The 21,377-nt window shown below is 35.7% G+C and overlaps 1 protein-coding gene across 1 annotated transcript in view; it reads left to right on the top strand.

The window, feature by feature from the left end:
- The window catches only part of BRIP1 (BRCA1 interacting helicase 1), a 204,202-nt gene that overhangs the window by 115,389 nt on the left and 67,436 nt on the right, over positions 1-21,377 (top strand). Inside the window, 2 exon segments of the mRNA XM_047080924.1 lie at positions 19,241-19,400; positions 20,386-20,507. Of these exon segments, the coding sequence (XP_046936880.1) occupies positions 19,241-19,400; positions 20,386-20,507 (282 nt within the window).

The raw sequence follows: 21,377 nt of genomic DNA, 5'->3' as shown, positions 1-21,377 counted from the left end.
AAGGATGTAGCCCTGATCTAGTAGTATTAGTGTCCTTATAAGAATAGATACCAGAAATCTTGCTCTCTTGTCTGCAATCTGAGCAGAGGAAAAGTGATATGATGACTCAGTGAGATGTCTGTCTACAAGCCTAGAAAAGAGCCTCACCAGGAACTATGTCAGCCAGCATCTTGATTTTGAAACTCCCAGCATCCAGAACTCTGAGAAATGTTTCTGTTTAAGCCACTCTGTCTGTGGTATTTTTTTTCCATCTTTATTGAGATATTGTTGATATAACCTATGTAAATTGTTGACATCCCATCAATGTGATTATTTGATTCCATGTGTCTATAACAAAATGATTATGTGGTATTTTCTTATAGTAGCCTGAGTGGACTAGTACAGATCATGGTAAAAAATGCCAAGAAGGGGAAAATGAGACTCTTGGGGGAGTGGGGAAAAGTGGTTTAGAATTTTAAGTGGATGGTTCTAGAAGACCTGTCAGAGATTACATAGAAGAAGCAGGGTGACTATACTGTAGAAGTCTACTGTAATATCTCCTATGATAGATGGTGGCTTGGACTGCTGTGGTAGCAGTGTTTAGAGTCTAGATATGATTTGAAAGTAGTGCTGGCAGGATTTGCTGATGAATTGGATGTCCAATGTGACAGAAAGGGAGGGAGGGAGGTTTTCTTGCTGGGCTTTTTTCTGTATTTATACTCTCCTGCTAGTCAGTCACATCTGTGTTCATTATTTTAGTTACATCGGTTGTCTTGGTTTCCTATCCAATTCTCCCCTCTCCTCTACCACATTCTAAAGAGAAAACTCACTTCTTGTGTGCCTCCTCTTGGTAATTTGCTATAATACACCTTTACTTCTGACACCAGGTGTGTGGTTGTCCTATATAGTTTAACTTAATTCCGACACTGTCTACCTAGAGGCAGCATCAGACTACAGTTTAACTTAATTCTGACACTTTCTGCCTAGAGACGGAGCATCAGATTCCCTAGGTTAAAGGTTCAGTCCCACAAGATTGCCCCCACTCTGACACCAGTCTCAGGTCCGGATTGTTAATTTGTATTTCTGACTGACTGGTTGTAAATTAGAGGTACCCACCACTCCCTCCTCAGGTTCAGTTAATTTGCTAGAGTGGTTTGTAGAACTCAGAGCAACATTGGCTTATGTTTACCAGTTTATAATAAAGGATATAAAGGATACAGATGAATAGCCAGATGAAGAGCTATATGAGGTGAGGTCTAGAAAGGTCCCAAACAGAGGAGCTTCTGTTCACATGGATCTGAGGTATATCACCCTGCAGCATGTGGATGCATTCACCAACCTAGAAGCTCTCTGAACTCTGTCCTTTTGGGTTTGATGCAGGCTTTATTACATAGGCATGGTTGATTAAATCATTGGCTGCGGTCAATTGATTCATCCTCTAGCCCCTCTCCCCTCCCTGGAAGTTGGAGGTGGAGGCTGAAAGTGCCAGCCTTCTAATCACATGGTTGGTTCTTCTCCCCCTTCCCGCAACCAGCTGCCATCCTTACCTGCGGGCTGTCCAGAAATCATCTAATTAACATATACTCAGGTGTAGTTGAAGAGGCTTGTTATGAATACATAATTTCACCTTTATGGTTCTGGAGCTATTTTAGGAACTGGAACAAAAGATACCCCTACAGCTCTTATTGCTTAGGAAATTCCAAGGGTTTTAGGAGCTGTGTGCCAGGAACAGGGATACAAACCAAAATATATATTTCTTATTATAAATCACAGCATCACGCACAGCCGTATATTGAACTGACAGATAAACATGTCAATATGAGTATCTCAAAGGCAAAAAAGTTGTGATCTTTCTTCCCAATCTTGGTCCTTTTCCAGTGTTGCTTGTATGAGTGAATGGTACCACAATCTGTATTTGGACTAATGATATAATCGGGGTCATCTATGAACCTTCCCCCCCCGTCATATCCAATCTTATATTTCATTTTAAATATTTTTGTAACTTGCTCACTTTTCTTTCTCTACAGTATAATTTTCAAAAAGGTAAAATCATGACTCACCTGTAAATATAAAGTAAATTTATTCAAAGAGTTCATTCAATTTATTGATTAATGTCAAACAGTTTATTCAGTTTATTGAAAAATGAGGGAATGAGTATGATGTTAGGCTAATGAGAGTATTTAAAGAACTATGAACTATCCACTTATAGGAATACAACAGTGAGTTTAATAAAGTACACTTCCCTGTATAATCCTTGGATGGGCCTTTGCCTTCATATGAAGTATATAAAACAAACATACACATTTTATTTTTTTTTATATAAAATTTATTGTCAAATTGGTTTCCATACAACACCCAGTGCTCATCCCAACAGGTGTCCTCCTCAATGCCCATCACCCACTTTCCCCTCCCCCCCCATCAACCCTCAGTTTATTCTCAGTATTTAAGACTCTCTTATGGTTTGCCTCCTTCCCTGTCTGTAACTTTTTTTTTTCTCCCCCTTCTCCATCCCCCTGGTCTTCTGTTGAGTTTCTCAGGATCCACATATGAGTGAAAACATAAGGTATCTATCTTTCAGGGGAACATACACATTTTAAACAATTAAATTGACATTGGCATATCTACCACCAACTTAAGAAATAGAACATTACTCTTAACATTAGAATAACACACGTACTCCTTCACAATCATATCCTTCCATCTCAAGGGATAATAGTTTTACATTTTTAAAGATAGTATGTATATGTGTGTGTATATGTACATGCTTAAATAATATATTGTTTTTGAACTTCATATGAATGAAATCATTTGTTATCTATCTGTAATTTGCTTTGTTTTTTAAAGTTTATTTATTTTGAGAGAGAGAGTGCTTGTGCATGAGTGGGAGAGGAGCAGAGGGAGAGGGAGAAGGAGAAGACCAACCAGGCTCCGCACTATCAGTACAGAGCCCAGCGCAGGGCTGGATCTCAAACAGTGAAATCACAACCTGAGCCCAAACCAAGAGTTGGATGCTTAACCCACTGAGCCATCCAGGAACCCCTCTGTAATTTTTATAGCTTTGTGTTCATCTTTGGTGATTCACATGTTACTAATTTATTCATTGACACTCCTGTGTAGTATTTGTTTTTGTGTAGGTGCGGGTTGTTGTTTTTTTTTTTTCTTCAATTTTTAAAATGGTGGTGTGAAAAGCATATAACATAAAATTTGTTGTTTAACCATTTTTTAAGAAGTGTATTTATTTTGAGAGAGAGAGCTCGCATGCATAAGTGGGGTAGGGGCAGAGAGAAAGGGGGAAAGAGAATCCCAAGCAGGGCTCAAACTCACGAACCATGAGATTGTGACCTGAGCTGAAATCAAGAGTCAGACATTTAACCAACTGAGCCACCCAGGTGCCCCTGCTGTTTAACTGTTTTTAAAGTATACAATTCCATGTTGTTGAGTACATTTATAATATAGTACAACATCACTGCTGTTTCCAAAACATTTTCATCATTACAAATCTAGAAACTCTGTATTTGTTAAACTATTAACTCTTCATTTTCTCCTCTCCCCAAGCCCTGGCAACTCCTGTTCTACTTACTTTCTTTATGAATCTATCTATTCCATTCATAAAATGGAATCATAGGGGGTGCCTGGGTGGCTCAGTCAGTCAAGCGTCCAACTTGCACTCAGATCATGATCTCACGGTTTGTGGGTTTGAGCCCTGTGTCGGGCTAATGTGCTGACAGCTCAGAGCCTGGAGCCTGTTTTAGATTCTGTATCTCCCTCTCTCTGCTCCTCCCCCCCTCATGCTCTGTCTCTCTCTCATAAATAAACATTTTTTTCAACATAATACTTAATTTTATTTTTTTTTAATTTACATCCAAATTAGTTAGCATGTAGTGCAACAGTGATTTCAGGAGTAGATTGCTTAATGCCCCTTATCCATTTAGCCCATCCCCTTTCCCACATCCCCTCCAGTAACCCTCAGTTTGTTCTCCATATTTATGAGTCTCTTATGCTTTGTCCCCCTCCTTGTTTTTATATTATTTTTGTTTCTGTTCCCTTATGTTCATCTGTTTTGTCTCTTAAAGTCCTCATACGAGTGAAGTCATATATTTGTCTTTCTCTGACTGACTAATTTCACTTAGCATAATACCCTCCAGTTCCATCCACGTAGTTGGAAATGACAAGATTTCATTCTTTTTGATTGCTGAGTAATACTCCATTGTATGTATGTGTGTATGTATGTATGTATATGCATATCCATGTGTATACATATGTATATATACCACATGTTCTTTATTCATTCATCCATCGATGGACTTTTGTTTTTTTTCCATACTTTGGCTATTGTTGATAGTGTTGCTGTATACATGGGGGTATGTGTCCCTTTGAAACAGCACACCTGTATCCCTTGGATAAATACCTAGTAGTGCAATTGCTGGGTCATAGGGTAGTTCTATTTTTAATTTTTTGAGGAGCCTCCATACTGTTTTCCAGAGTGGCTGTACCAGCTTGCATTCCCAAAAAATAAATAAACATTAAAAAAATGTTTAATGGAATCATAAAATATTCTTTTGTTTCTGCCTTATTTCACTTACCATAATGTTTTCAAGGTTTATGTACGTTGTAGCATATATCACAATTTTATTCTTTTTTATGGCTGAATATGCCATTGTATGGATATCCTACTTTGTTTATCCATTCATCTGTTGATGGATGTTTGAGTTGTTTCCAGCTTATCGCTATTGTGAGTAATGCTGTTATGAACACTGATGTACAACTATCTGTTTCAGTTTTTTGCCTTCACTTCTTTTGGTGATATATCCCAGGAGTGGAATTTGCTGGATCATATGGTCATTTTATGTTTATAAACTCTTCAAGGAACTGCCAAACTTACACAGTGGCTATCCCACTTTACATTCCCACCAGCAGTGTACAAAGATACCAGTTTCTCTATATCCTTGCAGCAACTATTTTCTGGTTTTGTTTGTTGGTTTGTTTTATAGTAGCCATCCTAATGGTTATGAAGTGGTGTCTCATTGTAGTTCTGATTTACATTTCCCTAATTATTAGTGAAGTTGTGCATCTTTTCATGTGCTTATTCATTCTCTGTGTATCTTCTTTGGAGAAATGTCTACTCAAGTTCTTTGCCCATTTTTGAATTGGATTGTTTTTGAGTTACAGGAGTTCTTTATATTTTCTGGATATTAATCCCTTATCAAATAAATGAATTGCAGATATTTTCTGTGGACTATCTTTTCACTTTCTTGATAGTATCCTTTGATGCATAAAAGTTTTTAAATCTAGATGAAGTTGAATATATCTATATTTTTCTTTTGTTCATTGTGTTTTTGATGTCATATCTAAGAATTCATTTTTAAATCCATTTTTTTTTTGATTGGTTAAAAAAATTCTGTCCATTGAATGGTCTTAGTATCCTGGTGGAAAACCAATTGACCATAAATGTGACAGCTTATTTCTAGCTCTCTGTTCTATTCCATTGGTCTGTATGTCTGTCCTTAGGCCAGTGTCCCACTGTTTGATTGCTGTTGCTTTGTATTAAGTTTTTGAAATTAGGAAATGTGAGTCCTCCAATGTTGTTCTTTTTTTTTTTTTTAAGATTCCTTGTGAATTTTAAGGTTTTTATATTTCTGGGGAGGAAAGGTTGGGATTTTGGTAGGGATTGCACTGAATATAAATCTCTTTGGAGGGTAGTATTGTCATGTTAACAATATTAAGTCTTCCAGTCCATGAACATGGCATGTTTTTTCATTTATTTATGTTTCTGTGATTTCTTTCAACAGTGTTTTGTAGTTTTGAGTATACAAGTCTTTCACCCTTTGGTTACATTTATTCTTTTTTTTTTAAGTTTATTTTTGAGAGAGAGAGACAGCATGAGCTGGAGAGGGGCAGAGAGAGAGGGAGGGAGGGAAGAAGAGAGAGAGAGGGAGAGGGAGAGGGAGAGAGAGAGAGAGAGAGAGAGAGAAAGAGAGAGAGAGAGAAAATTCCCAAGCAGGCTTGACACCATCAGCTAGATGCAGGGCTCAAACTCATGAAACCATGAGATCATGACCTGAGTTGAAACCAAGAGTCAGACACTTAACCGACTGAGCCACCCAGGCACCCCTAGTTAAACTTATTCTTAAGTATTTTATTCTTTTTGATGCTATTGTGAATGGAATTTTTTTCTTCATTTCTTTTTATAGTTATTAGTGTATAGAAATAAAACCAATTTTTGCATGTTGATTTTATATCCTGCATCTTGGCTAATTTAATTTATTAGCTGTAACAGGGGTTTTTTTGGGGGGGGGATTGGGGGGTCAGGGTTGATGTGTATTCTTTGATATATATATTTTCTAGATATAAGACCATGGCATCTGTAACAGAGATAGTTTTACTTCTTTTCCAATTTGAATACCCTTTCTTTGTTTTTATGCCTATTGCTCTGTTTCATAGAAGTGGTGAAGTTGGGGGCCTCCTTATCTTGTTTCTAATTATAGGGGGAAAGCTTTAGGTTAGTCACCTAAATTGACTATGATGTTAGGTATTCAAAAAGTTAGGTATTCATAAAAGTTAACTTTTCATAAAAGACCTTTGATATGTTTAGGAAATTTTCTTTGATTCCTAGAGTGGTTTTATCATGAAAAGATGTTAAATTTTGTCAAATGCTTTTTATACATCAATTGAGATGTGTATTTTTTTCCTACATTCTGTTAGTGTAGTGCATTACATTGATTTTTATTAGTGCATTACATTGCATTCCAGGAGTAAATCCCAAATGGTCATGATATATAATACTTCTTGTATGTTGCTAAATTTTGCTTACTAGTATTAGTTGAGGATTTTAACATTAGTATTTATAAGGGATATTGGCCTGTGGCTTTCTTTGCTTGTGGTATCTTTGTCTGCCTTTGGTATCAGGATAATGCTGGCCTCTAGAATGAATTAGGACATGTTCTCCTTCAGTTTTTTGGAAGTGAAGAGGATTGCTGTTAATTTCATATATATACATATATATATGGAATTAAGTATATGGAAATATATATATATGCATATACACATGTGTGTGTATATATATGTATACATACATGTATACATATATATGTATATATGTCTATATATACATATATGCATATATGTGTGTGTGTGTGTATATATATATATATATATATATATATATATATATATATAAATTCTTCTTTAAATCTTTGATGGAATTCACCAGTGAAGCTATCTGATCCAGAGCTTTTTCTTTGGGAGGTTTTTGATTATTGATTCAATCTCCTTACTTGTTACAGATCTATTTACATTTTCTTTTCTTTATGATTCAGTTTCATAGATCATGTGTTTCTAAGAATTTATTTATTATATCTAGATTATCCAATTTGGTTTTTTGTTCATAGTATTGTTTTATAGTCCTTTTTATTTCTGTAAAATTGGTAGTTATGTCTCTACTTTATTTTGTGGTTGTAGTCATTTTAGTCTCCCTTTTTTTTTCTTAGTCAATCTATCAAAGATTTGTCAATTTTGTCGATCTTCAAAGAACCAACTTTCATTTCTCAATTTTTTCTGTTCTCCATTTCATTTATTTTTTATCTACTCTTTATTTTTTTATTTCCTTCTGCTAGTTTTTAGTTTAACTTCCTATTCTTTTTCTAGTTTTTTAAGATGTACAGTTAAGATTAATTTGAGCTCTTTAATGTATGTGTTTATGGCTATAAATATCCTTCATAGCACTGTTTCACTATATCTCATAGGTTTTGCCGTTTTTGTATTTTTGTTTTCATGTGTCTGAAGATATTTTCTAATTTCCTTAGTGATTTCTGATTTCTAGTTTGATCCAGTAGTTATTTAAGAGTATATTATTTAGGGACACCTGAGTGGCTCAGTTGGTTGAACATCTGACTGGCTCAGGTCATGATCTTGCGGTTCATGAGTTCAAGCCCTGTATCGGGCTCTGTGCTGACAGCTTGGAGCCTGGAGCCTGCTTTGGATTCTGTGTCTCCCTCTCTCCTTTCCCCTCCTCCACTTGTGCTCTCTGTCTCTCTGTCTCTCTCTCTCTCAAAAATAAACATTTAGAAAAATTGTAATAGTATATTATTTAATCTCCACATATGTGTGAATTTTTCAATTTTCCTTTTATTTATTTATTTATTATTTTTTTTTTTTTATTATTTTTTAATTTTAGAGAGCTCAAGCAGGGAAGAGCAGAGGTAGAGAGAGTCTTACACAGGTTCCATGCTCAGTGTGGAGCCTGATACAGGGCTCCATCCTACAACTGTGAGATCATGACCTGGGCAGAAATTAAGAGTTTGACACTCAACTGACTGAGCTACCCAGGGGCCCCTCAATTTTCCTTCTGTTACTGATTTCTAGTTTCATTTCATGATTGTCAAAAAAGCCACCCAGTCTTTTAAAAACTTATTATGACTTCTACTGTGACCTAATCTATGGTCTATCCTAGAGGATGTTCCACATGTACTTGAAAAGAATGTGTGTTCCTACTTTGTTGGATGGAATGTTCTTTATATATGTGTTAGGCCAATTATTTTATAGTGTTTTTCAAGTCCTCTTTTTTTCTTTACTGAACTTCTGTGTGGTTGTTTTGTTGATTATTGAAATTGGGGTATTGAAGTCTCCTACTGTTGCTGTGCAACTGTTTATTTCTCTATTCTGTCAGTTTTTGTTTCATATGTTTTGGGACTCTGCGTTTAGGCATTTATATGTTTATAATCACATCTTCATGCGTTGACACTTATTTCAATATATAATATCTTTGTCTCTTTAACAGTTCACTTAAAAGTCATTTTTTATGGTTTTGTGTTGCTGTCTAGCATCTTTATTTAAACTTGAAGGACTCTCTTTAATATGTCTTATAAGGCAAGTCTAGGGGCAATGAAACAAACTCCCTCAGTTTTTGTTATTCTGGGGAATAATTTGTTATTCTGGGGAAGTCTTTATCTCACCTTCATGCTTTACTGGATATTTTGTTCTTGGTTGGTAGTTTGTTTTCTTTCAACATTTCATATATATCATTCTACCCCCTTCTAGCCTACAAGATTTCTGATGAGAAATCCACTCATAGTTTTATGGGGGGGGGTTTGTTTTGCTTTTGCTACTTTCAGAATTCTCTTTTGTCTCTGACTTTTGATACATTTATTTACAATGTGTCTCAGTGTGACCTTCTTTGTTTTCATCCTATTTGGTGTCTGTTGGCTTCTTGAAGCTGGATGTCCATTCTTCACCCCTACCCCCCATTTGGGAAATTTTTGGCTATTAATTCTTTAATTAAACTTTGTACCCCCTTCTCACTTTTTTTCTCCCTCTAGGACTCCCATATGTGTATATTTGTTTGCTTAATGCTGTCCTATAAATACCCTAGGCTTTATTCACTCTTTTTCATTTTTTTTTTTTTTTACTTCTCCAGCGACATAATTTTAAATGACCTGTCTTCAGGTTCACTGATTCTTTATTTTGATTGATCAAGTCTGCTGTTGAATCTCCTTAGTGAATTTTTCAGCTACTATATTCTTCAGCTCTAAAATTTGTTTGGTTCTTTTTTACAGTTTCTCTTTTGAAATTCTCATTTTGTTTATGTATCATTTTCCTGAGCTTATTTAGCATCTTTATAATGGTTATTTTGAATTCTTTATCAGGTAATTCATAACTTCCATTTCTTTATGGTTGATTCCTGGGGTTTATTTTGTTCCTTTATATCTACCCATTTGGAAAAAAAAATTTATGGACTGGCTTTGTAGCTATAGATTCTGGGGACTTCCCAAACCTTTCCTATGGATGTTCTTCTCTAGACTCTTATGTATAGATCCCTAATTAGAGGTATTTTCCCATTTTTTTCCAAGAGCTCGTAATTTCTTCTTCCCTCTGGTTTTAGTCTATGGTACTACAGGTTCTGTGGAGTGCTGTAAGCCACCCAGCTCTCTTTTGTTTTCAGCGGCCCCCAGGCCTTTAGAGTATGTCAGGTCCCATCAGCTCTCTGAGTCAGGCAAGACAGAAACCAGCCCCTCGGGCAGCATGCCTTCCCAGTGGAATATTGTACACATAGTCCACTCTTCTCTACTCCCCATCCAGGAGACCACCAAGCTGTCTTGGTCTGTCTGCTGTACTGCTAGTCCTCTGGAGTGGCACCAAGCTTCCTAGCTCTCTTTTGTTCTCAGTGGCCCTCTGTCATCTAAGGTATGCTAGATAAGGTATGCTAGCTAGGGTATGCTAGGGTATGTCATCTAGGGTCTTGTCAGTGCTCTGAGACATGTGCACAGAAACCACCAGTCCTTCAGGTAGCTTCCTGAGAAAGTGGAACATTGAATATATGGTCCCAACTGTTTCCTTCCCCTGCAGAAATTGGGAGTTGGGTTTTTTTCCCCTTAATTAAGACTTGAGCCAGTGGGGAGAGACTATGGTGAGTGAGTGCATGCTAGGCTAAACTTTAGCCTTTGTGCCCAGTGGTCCCCAACCCAGCACCATTTCCTATCAGTGCTTAGATTTAGGTAAGACAGAAACCAGTCCCCTGGGTAGCCCCCTAATAGTCTGTACATTGGATGTATGTTTCAGTTTTCTCTTTCGCTCCTTGGGGAAAAGCCAGGAGTTGGAAGTTTTCCCTGACTCACACCATACTGAGCTGGGGAGAGGGACTAAGGCAAGTGGTGCCACAAATTTTTCTACCTTCTTTGCAGCTGGTTTCACAGTCATCTAGGAGCAAGAGCCTCTTAACTGTTTTCCGGATTTCTCACAAAAGTAATTGGTCCATGTATTGCTATTGAATCAAAGTTTCCATGAGGGCAAGGAGAGTTTGTTGATATACACTTTATTGAGTTTTCAAAGTGGAGATGTGAGTGGATGTGATAAAATTTGTGTTTTGAAAATATTCTCTAGCTGAAATGTAACAACCTAAGAGTGATAGATAAGAAATAGGAAATCCAGGGGCACCTGGCTGGCTCAGTCGGTTAAGTGTCTGACTTCAGCTCATGGTCTCACGGTCCGTGAGTTCAAGCCCTGCATTGGGCTCTGTGCTGACAGCTCAGAGCCTGGAGACTGCTTCAGATTCTGTGTCTCCCTCTCTCTCCACCCCTCTCCTGCTATCTCTTTCTCTGAAAAATAAATAAACATTAAAAATTAAAAAAAAAAAGAAATAGAAAATCTAGTTAGGAGATTATTGGAGTAGTTTTTCAAATGATTTTAATAGCTTAGACTGGGGTGGTGGTTTTAGATATGGAGAGACAGAAGACAAAAATTCAAAGAGGGTTTGTAATAGATTGTATATGGGCAATGAGAAGGAGAGGGAATTGTTAAGGATGACTCAGTGTTCTAGCAAAGGTAACTCAGTGAATGGTGATATCCTTTATTGAAATAAGCAGCATTAGGATGTTATAAATTTGGTCTTGTACGAAACATTTCAGGTGCCTTTGAGGTCTAACTGGTGAATTTGACCAGGCTGTTGGACGTATGAATATAGCATATAGAGGAGCAACCTATAGATACAAATTTTGTAGTTTCAGACCATATTGATTCTGCATCTTTAGGAATATAATATTCTGTCACTGAAATGTAAGTGTATGCAGGCAGGTGCCTTTTCTATGATGTTGCCTCTTTATCCTTAGATTTTTTTTATGTTTCAGCCACATTGTAGAAGCTAAATATGTTTATTGTTTATTTCCTTATCTTTGCCCTCCATCCCCACTCCCTGGTATTACTAAAAACTAAAAACATGTGAAAGAAATACATCTTGCTTCATTTTCACAGTCATTATATAATATTTCATATTTATATAAGAACACATGTAATGTATATGTGAGTTATGAAGTATATTAATAAAATGAAAACATCAAAAACTTCACTTAAGAACTAAATATTACATTTAAAGCTATGTGGATGCCCCTTCTCAATCCCATCCCTTTGCCTACCCCCATAGAGTTAATAATTGTCCTGAAGTTTGTAATTATTCATTTTTTTAAAAAAATGGTCTTACCACATTCATATGTATTCCACAATACATATGTATTCCTAAACAATGTTACTTAATTTTGCTTTTTTTTTTGAGCTTTTAAAAAATGGAATGGTATATAATTTTCTGCCATTTGCTTTTTTTCACTAATCCATGGTAGAAGTTATTTTTATTGCTTATCCATTGTATGAATATGAAACAATTTATATATTACCTTTAATCAGTGTTTCTGGTTATTTTGCTGTTTAAATAATGCTACTATTTTCATTTTTGTAGAATTTGAGAAGCTGATTTTAAAATTTATACAGAAAAGACCTAGGATAGCCAAATGTTTTAAATTTTTTTCCCTCTTGAACCTAGAAATTGTATGGAAAAAATGTTTTTCTTTTTTCTATGTTGATAAATTTTATTTTGTTTTGATATAGAAGACCTTTCTGTTGATACTCAATTTCCAGTGAATCTGTACAATTCCAGATTTTAAACATTTATTGCTATGTTCTTTGTGACTTTACATGTATTGTTCCATGTTTGAAAAGAATCATTATTTTCCATTTAGCACTAAGTTCTCTACATATATTAGAGCAAGGTCAATGATTCTTATAAACTTCAATCTTGTGTATTCTTACTAATTTTGTCCAAGTCATCTATAGATAGCTAAGCGAGGTATGTTGATATCCTCTGTAGTATTTAGGCAATTGATCAGTTTATCCTTGTATTTCTTGTTAGCTTTTCTTTTCTGTATTTTGAAACTATGTTTTAAGTGCATAAAGATTCAGGACAGGGGTGCCTGGGTGGTTCAGTTGGTTAAGCATCTGACTCTCGGTTGCACCTCAGATCATGATCTCACAGTTTTGTGGATTCAAGCCCTGTGTTGGGTTCTGTGTTGGTAGCACAGAGAGCCTACTTGGGATTCTCTCTCCTTCCTTTTCTCTCTGCCCCTCCCCTGCTCATGCATTCTCTGTCTCTCTCAAAATAAATAAATAAACCTAAAAAAACAAAAAAGATTCATGACTGTTATACCTTTTTAGTGGATGCACTTTTTTTTTTTATTAAAAAATTTTTTTTTAACCTTTATTTATTTTTGAGACAGAGAGGGACAGAGCATAAACGGGGGAGGGTCAGAGAGAGAGGGAGACACAGAATCTGAAACAGGCTCCAGGCTGAGCTGTCAGCAGAGAGCCCGACACGGGGCTCAAACTCATGGACCGCGAGATCATGACCTGAGCCGAGTCGGACGCCTAACCGACTGAGCCACCCAGGCGCCCCAGCACTTTTTAACTATATGGAATGTATATTTATTAGAAAATTTTTGCTTTGCAGTCTGTTTTTTCATGACTGTGATTTACCTGATTTCTTTTGGCATTTGCATTGCATTTCTTCTTCCGTATCTTCATTTTCAAGATGTCTGTGTGGTTTAACTTTAAATGTCTGTATAAACAACAAATGGATGAGTTTTTCTTTCTCTCTCCCCACTTCTTCCCTCCCTCCCTTCCTCTCTGCCTTTTTTCCAGACAATCTGAGTGTCTCAGTTTTAATAAGTTAAATTCATTTGTGTTTGCTTTGATTCTGGGCACATTTGGACATATTTTCTACCACCTTATATTGTGCCTTCTTTTACCTATTTTCCCCTTTTGTTTACCTTATTCAATCGATATGGGCTTTTGTCCTTTTTCATCATAGTGATTTGGATGTTCTGTGTCCCACTTATCATTTTTTCAACGTGACATCTTTATTGTGATATAATTTACAGACAGCTCACTTCACTTAAAATGTAAATTCAGTGGTTTTTATCCGATTCACAAAGTTCTGCAAGTAATCCACCACTATATTTGAACATTTTCATCACTCCATCCCCATTAGTAATCACTCTCCATTTTCCCTCAAACTTTCTCCCTTCCCCAGCCATAGGCAACTTCTGATTTACTTTATGTCTGTATGCATTAACCTATTCTGGAACTTACATATTGTAATTGTATAGGATGTGATCCTTTATGTCTTACTTCTTTCACTTGGTATAGTTGACCCTTGAACAATGCACTAACTCCCTGCACAGTCAAAACTCTGTGTATAACTTTTGCCTCCCCCAAAACTTAACTACTAATAGTTTACTGTTGACCAGAAGCCTTACCATAGCATTAACAGTTGATTAACATATATTAACACAAATAGTTGATAACATATAACAGTTGATGTGTATTATATTCTATAGTCTTAGAATAAAGTAAGCTAGAAGTAAGCTAGAGAAAATCATAAAGATGAGAAAAGATATACATGGTACTGTACTGTATTGAAACAGAAAAAAATCTGTTTATATAAGTGAATCTACACAGTTAAAACCTGTGTTGTTCAAGGGTTGGCTGTATATTGTTTTCCAAGTTCATCCATGTTATAGCATGTATCAGTACTTCATTTTTATGGCTGAATAATATTCCACTGCACAAATATACCATGTTTTATTTATCTAATCATCTCTTGAAAGGTATCTAGATTGTTTCTACTTAGGGATATTATGAATAATGCTGCTATGAACATTTATGTACAAGTTTTTGTATAGGCATATGTTTTCATTTCTCTTGGGTATTTAATTATGAGTGTAATTGCTGGGTCATATGGTAGCTCTATGTTTAGAGCTTCTTTCCAAAACACCTGCACCATTTTCATTGCAGTATATGAGAGTTCCAATTCTACATATTCTCACCAACACTTACTAAAAATAGATACAACTGAAAAGCAAATTTCTGACTAAGTGTTCTCCTAGTTATGCTCAATTATTTGTGTCTTAACCTGCCTCATCTTTGCTTGAGTTGCCCAAAATATTTCTCTGTACTTGGCTTTAACTGGTATGGCAGTTTGGAAAGGCTGATAGGTGTCAAACTGCATAAAATTTTTTCTGGAAAAAAAATAGTTCTTCCTTTTCAATTTAAGCACATTTGAATGGTTTCTATGTAGGGAAAAAAATTGGTCCTAGTTACAAGATTTGCATTACCAGTAAAGCTTTTCAACCCTAATGCAAACCTAGAAAAAAATATCCTATCTTTGTGTGTCCCACCTTTTCAATTTTTGTTCTCTCCTATTCTCTGAAATTATAATCTTATATGTAAATATTATGTACTGACAATTCAGTTTTAAAAATTTAATAGAATTAGAGAGCTTTAGAACTAAAAGTTCCTTCAGATATATCAACAAACTTTAACAGGCTTATTTTGCAAATAATTTTTTAAAGACCCAATAACATAGACAGTTTGTTTTGTATTTGCCACAGAAGTTTCCTGAAGTGATTGATAGTGCATTTTGTACTTTTTAATTATAATATTCGTGATTTATTTACAGATATGTGGGCATTTTCATTGTCCATAGATTTTTGAAGTTTTTAGAATTCAAAAAAGCAGTAGACTTTTTTCTTCATTCATTATAACAAATTTTGAAATTTTGTTTATATCATATCTGCTTTGAAATTTTTTAAACTTTTGTTAGACATTTTCTAAATTGTCTGTGACTCTTTGATGTTCTAAATTCTTTTCTATATAATGGGAATTTCTTTGGAGGTAAATGTTGTACATTGAACTAATTTCTTTGTTATTTCTTAAATTGCCTTCTTAAATAGATTTTATGGAATGTATTTTGGAATTACCAACTTGATGATCTCCCTCAAGTAAGAGGTATTCCTCAGATCTTGAATGTTAAAAACATAATGTACTGACAGTTATTATCTCAAGATCAAGGAATCAGAGATGAAATGCTAGCTATGTTTTCAGATGACAGAAAACAGTATAGCATTAGATTAAATTCCATTAAGTATCAGTAATTACACAAATTCATGACACATTTTATCTGGTTTTACATTCTTAGGATATTTATATCCTCTTCTAAACTGGTTATTCAATAGAAAATGTAAAGAAATTAATATATTATTCTGAGCATTATCAACTTTATAATAGTCTTGTCTTTTCAGTTGAAGACTTGGTTTGACTCTCCCATAGACACTGTAGCTCTGAATACTGTCACAAGATTTAATAGTTCCTAGCACTAATGAGAGACTGATTCAGAAACAGTGCATATTCAAAAAGCAAATTTTAATAGCCAATCCTTGAGGCACTCTAAAAGGACTTTTAGATTAATGATAGCCCTACTTTTTTTTTTTCTTTTTTTTTTTTTACCTAAATCATATGGTGTTAACAGAGAATTTTTGTTTTTATTAATCAGGGTACCCTGATCATTATATAACACACAATGAGGTGTTTTACCAATTAGTGGTTTTCTTAATCTGTTCCAATTGTTATAACAAAATACTGCAGACTTGGTAGTTTATAAACAACAAAAATTTATTTTTCACAGCTCTGGAGGCTGGAGGTCCAAGATCAGGTTGGAGGATGGCCCTCTTCCTGGTTGGTAGCTAGGGCCTTCTGGCTGTGTCTCAGATGATGGAAAGAGCCAGGAGCTCTGTGGGATAAGAGCACTCATGTCATTCATGAAAGCTCCACTCTCATGACTTAATCACCTCCCACAGTGCCCACTTCATGATACCATCATCTTTGGGGATGAGTTCAACATATGAATTTTGAGGGGGACACAAACATTTACACTATAGCAGTGATAACAATTTTGTCTTATGATCTTATTAAGTTTACTTCTGAAAATAGATAGGGTGAAGTTCTGAGGAAATAAGTCATCTTATAAAAATTAGTTTTTGTTCTCTAGAGAATTTGGGGTAATGTCCTGTTGCCTACAATATAATAACTGGTCCACATTGCATAGAACTGTTTGCATAGAACAAGTGGGTAAAACAGGTCAGTTTAAATGATAATAATCCTGGGGCGCCTGGGTGGCTCAGTCGGTTAGGCGGCCGACTTCGGCTCAGGTCATGATCTTGCAGTCCGTGAGTTCTGGCCCCGCGTTGGGCTCTGTGCTGACAGCTTGGAGCCTGGAGTCTGCTTCGGATTCTGTGTTTCCCTCTCTCTGACCCTCCCCTGTTCATGCTCTGTCTCTCTCTGTCTCAAAAATAAATGTTAAAAAAAATTTTTTTAATGATAATAATCCTAATATTGGCTTTTTTTTTCAGCTCTTACGGTTATTGTTAACTTCTACTTTCTTTGCATTTATTGTTTGTTTTTCTTTTTCCATTTTTCTTTTTTCCTTTTTTGTAATTTTTTTTATGTTTATTTTTGAGAAGAAGAGAAATACACAGTGTGAGCGGGGGAAGGGCAGAGAGAGAGGGAGACACAGAATCCGAAGCAGGCTCCAGACTTGGAGCTATCAGCACAGAGCCTGATGCAGGCCTGAACCCACAAACTGCGAGATCATAACCTGAGCCCAAGTCGGACATTCAACCAACTGAGCCACCCAGGCGCCCTATTTTTTTTTTTTTTTAATGTTTATATATTTTTGAGAGAGAGAGCATGAGCCAGGGAAGGACAGAAAGACAGGGGGACAGATGATCTGAAGAGGGCTCTGCACTGACAGAGAGTCCAAGTGGGGATCAAACTCACAAACTGTGAGATCATGACCTGAGCCAAAGTCAGAGGCTCAACCTACTGAGCCACCCAGGGTGCCCCGATTTTCTAGCATTCTTCAAAAGAATGCTTCATTCAGTTTCAGGTTTTTAAAATAAATACATCTTAAGCTACAAGTATATTTCTAAGTATTATCTGTATTGAATCCCGTATTTTGAATGGTGAGTGCTTTTCTTATTCATACCTAAAGATATCATTAATTCTACTGTGTTTTTCTTTTTTAACCATATGTTCTTTTTTTCCCTAGTTTTATTGAGATATAATTGACATATAACACATGTTTTCTTTAAGAATATAATCTTTAGTGTTGAGTTTGTTTGCTGGGTTTTTTTACCCCACTAACTTTGTATTGTCTATTAGTCTAAAGTTACACTGTTGTTAGAATATGTGGTTAATCTTTTTTAAAATGTTTATTTATTTTGAGAGACAGTGTGCATGCTTATGCATGAACCATGAGTGGGGAGGGGCAGAGAGAAAATCCCAAGCAGGCCCCGCGCTATCAGCGCAGAGGCCGACACGGGGCTTCATCTCACAAACTCTAAGATCACGACCTGAGCCGAAATTAAGAGTTGGATGCTTAACAAACTGAGCCACCCAGGCGCCCCAGAATATGTGGTTAATCTGATAAAGGTTCTTTGAAATTTGTTGAAAGTCATTTTGTAATCTAGTACATGGTTATTTTTTTTTAATAAATGTTTTTTTGTGCTTGTATATTTTCTGCTTGTTAGCTACCTGAGTCTCTGTTTATGTATTTACTTAATTCAGTTTATTAATGATGATCAAATTTTTAAACAGCTTAGCTGCCTATGGACTAGGTAAAATGATCTTTAAGAATCTTTAGTTGAGGAAATGAAAGAATTTCACTTTAGGTTTAAAGAGGTAAGTTAAGGGGTGCCTGGGTAGTGGCTCAGTTGGTTAAGTGTCCAACTTCGGCTCAGGTCATGATCTCGCAGTTCATGAGCTCAAGACCCTGCTGACAGCTCAGAGCCTGGAGTCTGCTTTGGATTCTGTGTCTCCCTCTCTCTCTCTCTCTCTGCCCTTCCCCCGCTCATGTTGTATCTCTCTGTCTCTCTCAAAAATAAATAAACATTAAAAAATCATTTTAAACTGATAAGAACAGATACTATACTTGATCTTAGGTAGATCCTGAGAAACTTAACAAAAGACCATAGGGGAGGGGAAGGAAAAAGAAAAAAGTTAGGGAGGGAACCAAACCAAAGACTCTTAAACTGAGAATAAACTGAGGGTTGATGTGGGGCGGGGGGGGGGGGGGAAGGCGGGGGGGGGGGGGAAGGCGGGGGGGGGAGGAGGGGAGTGGGTGATGGGCATTGAGGAGGGCACCTGTTGGGTTGAGCACTGGGTGTTGTATGGAAACCAATTTGACAATAAATTTCATATTTAAAAAAAATCATTTTAAAGAGATAACTTAAAATTTATCCACTTTGTCAGAAGTCATTTTTCTGTTTTTGAAACCCCAAAATAGCAATCATAGAAGTAGCAGCAGCAGCAGCGGAAGTAATGTTAGTAGTAATAGAAATGGTAACAGCAGCAGTAGCAGTTAACGATTGTGGAGTTCTTACAGTGTGCAAGGCATCATTCAAAGCTATCTAAATCAGTTCATGAATTTAACCCACTAACAACACTATGGCATATTATTGTTTTTCTCATTTTATAGATGGGAAAAGTAAAACACAGGTTATTAATTCACTTGCCGTAGTCACATTGTAGTCACATTTTCTTTCAGCAAACCAAGGTAAGTTCAGTTGGACACACAAAACGTTCATTTTTTTTTCTTTTTCCTTTCCAGTTATTAGAAAAGTTAAAAGAACGTTGGCTCTCTACTGGTTTATGGCATAATCTAGAGTTGGTGAAAACAGTCATTGTAGAACCACCGGCAGGAGAAAAAATTGATTTTGATGAATTACTACAGATGTACTATGATGCAATCAAATACAAAGGAGAGAAAGGTAATTGGAAATTATTTGATGGCCAATCAAAAAGTATTTTTTATCATAAAGAAGTTGATGCTGTCAGAATTGTTACCTTTTAAATGAATTTCACTTAAGAGAAAAGTTATATTTTATAATCTGGGTGAAAAGAAAATAAACTGAAGAAACTCTTTTATTTGGAGTTGTTCTCCTATGGATATTTTCATTGGAGATGCCAGTTCAACTTGAAAAACAGCATATATTCAGGTTAGGAAGACATTTAGTATAGTCTTCCCTACACTACCTAAAATGTTTTGTGAAAGAGGATGGATGGAGTATGCATAAATATCTACCTTGGTGGCCAAATGAGTCCTGCATTTTGATATAAATAATGTACTTTATGCTTACATTCTATTACATAAGGTAAATTTGAGTTTTCAAAGCATAGCTGAAGTCTTAATTTCAAGTTTAGAGAATGTCCATAAAAAGTTTGACAGAGCTGATAGTAATAACTTATGAATAGTGCACCATCTTAAAGATACTGTAACAATTGTCAATATTGTCAGTATGATGAGATGATACAGAGTATTCTGTATGTATGTTTTAAATGCTTTCCAATATAATAGTGATTCAATATAATATATAGTACAAACTAGAGTTGTTTAAATCAATCTGAGGCCTTTACATTTTGGTGGTAAAAGTAATGATTGCAGTTACACTCTTAAAGATAAAACAGTTGGTGCCTAAAATTTCTCAGTTCATCTGCAAGTTAATTCTACTCTGATGTGGTTTTTCTGTGGAAGTTATCTGGGAGATACAGTTTGTAAATTGGTTTGGTACCATATTACACAGAAATGCAATTTTGTGGCCCTTTTAAAACTTTATTTCATCATAGTTTTTTATTTTGATGTTTTAAAATTTGCTATGATGATTACTTAATTAAATCTTTTCAAAATGACAAGAATAAGCAGTTTTGAGGAATTTTAGATGTACTTTTTAAAATATTTATTTTTTATTGCTTAAGATGGAGCCCTCTTGGTAGCAGTTTGTCGTGGTAAAGTGAGTGAGGGTCTGGATTTCTCAGATGACAATGCCCGTGCTGTCATAACAATAGGGATTCCTTTTCCGAATGTGAAAGATCTACAGGTAAGCAATCAAAGCCTTAAGTTTTATTTACCACAGAGGTTGTTGATCTTTTTCTTTTTGTTTTTTTTTTTTTTTGTAGTTTTTACTTAAATTCCTATTAGTTAACATACAGTGTAATATTAGTTTTAGATGCAGAAGTTGTTTATCTTTACATAAAGTTGATTATATGTTTTTCTTATATCCTGAGATATTTAAATGCTTTGGTGACTCAGAATGAGTGAGAAAGGTTTGGTAGATATGGATTTATTTTATTTTTAACTTATATTGTCTTGTGCTCAATAAGAGTGATTTTCAAAGTGTGATCTTGGATCAGGAGTATCCGAATCACCTGGGAACTTGATAGAAATATACAGCTCAATCAGAAACTGTATAGGTGAAGCCTAGCAATTTGTGTTTTATCAAGCTCTTAGCCACAGACTTACAAAGGCTCTCCAGGGAATTCTAGGGGACTTTCTCTGTCTCCCTTCTCTCAGTGCTATGCCCAGCCCTGCTGATTTCAGTGATTTTAGCTGCTCCAAAATCTGATCTCTTGGACCCCAGCTCAGTAGGACCACCATACTCTGCCTGTATGTCAGTGCTCTGTGCTTTTGTCAGGAAATTATACCCAGGAAGAGAGCTAAGAATCATGGAGTTCACCTAATGGTTTCCCTTATCTCAGAGATTATAGTCTTATGCTACCTCATATCTACTCCCTGAAAGCAGTTGCTTTATCTCTTTTGTCCAGTTTTACTTTTACTTAACAGTGGGAGGAGGGATCCCAAACTGGTTATTCTGTCAAAGCCAGAAACAGGAGTTTTGCTTCATTATCACGGATTGCTAACCATTATATTTGAAAAATTATTTGCAGCAATAACTTGAAGCCTAAGGTGA

The sequence above is a fragment of the Lynx rufus genome, unplaced genomic scaffold (assembly GCF_022079265.1).
Source record: "Lynx rufus isolate CCGP_SWC_20201006 ecotype Redwood Valley unplaced genomic scaffold, mLynRuf1.p SCAF_18, whole genome shotgun sequence".
Classification (NCBI taxonomy): domain Eukaryota; kingdom Metazoa; phylum Chordata; class Mammalia; order Carnivora; family Felidae; genus Lynx; species Lynx rufus.
The sequence above is the reverse complement of the archived record's forward strand: the minus strand, read 5'-3'. Positions and strand labels throughout refer to the sequence as shown.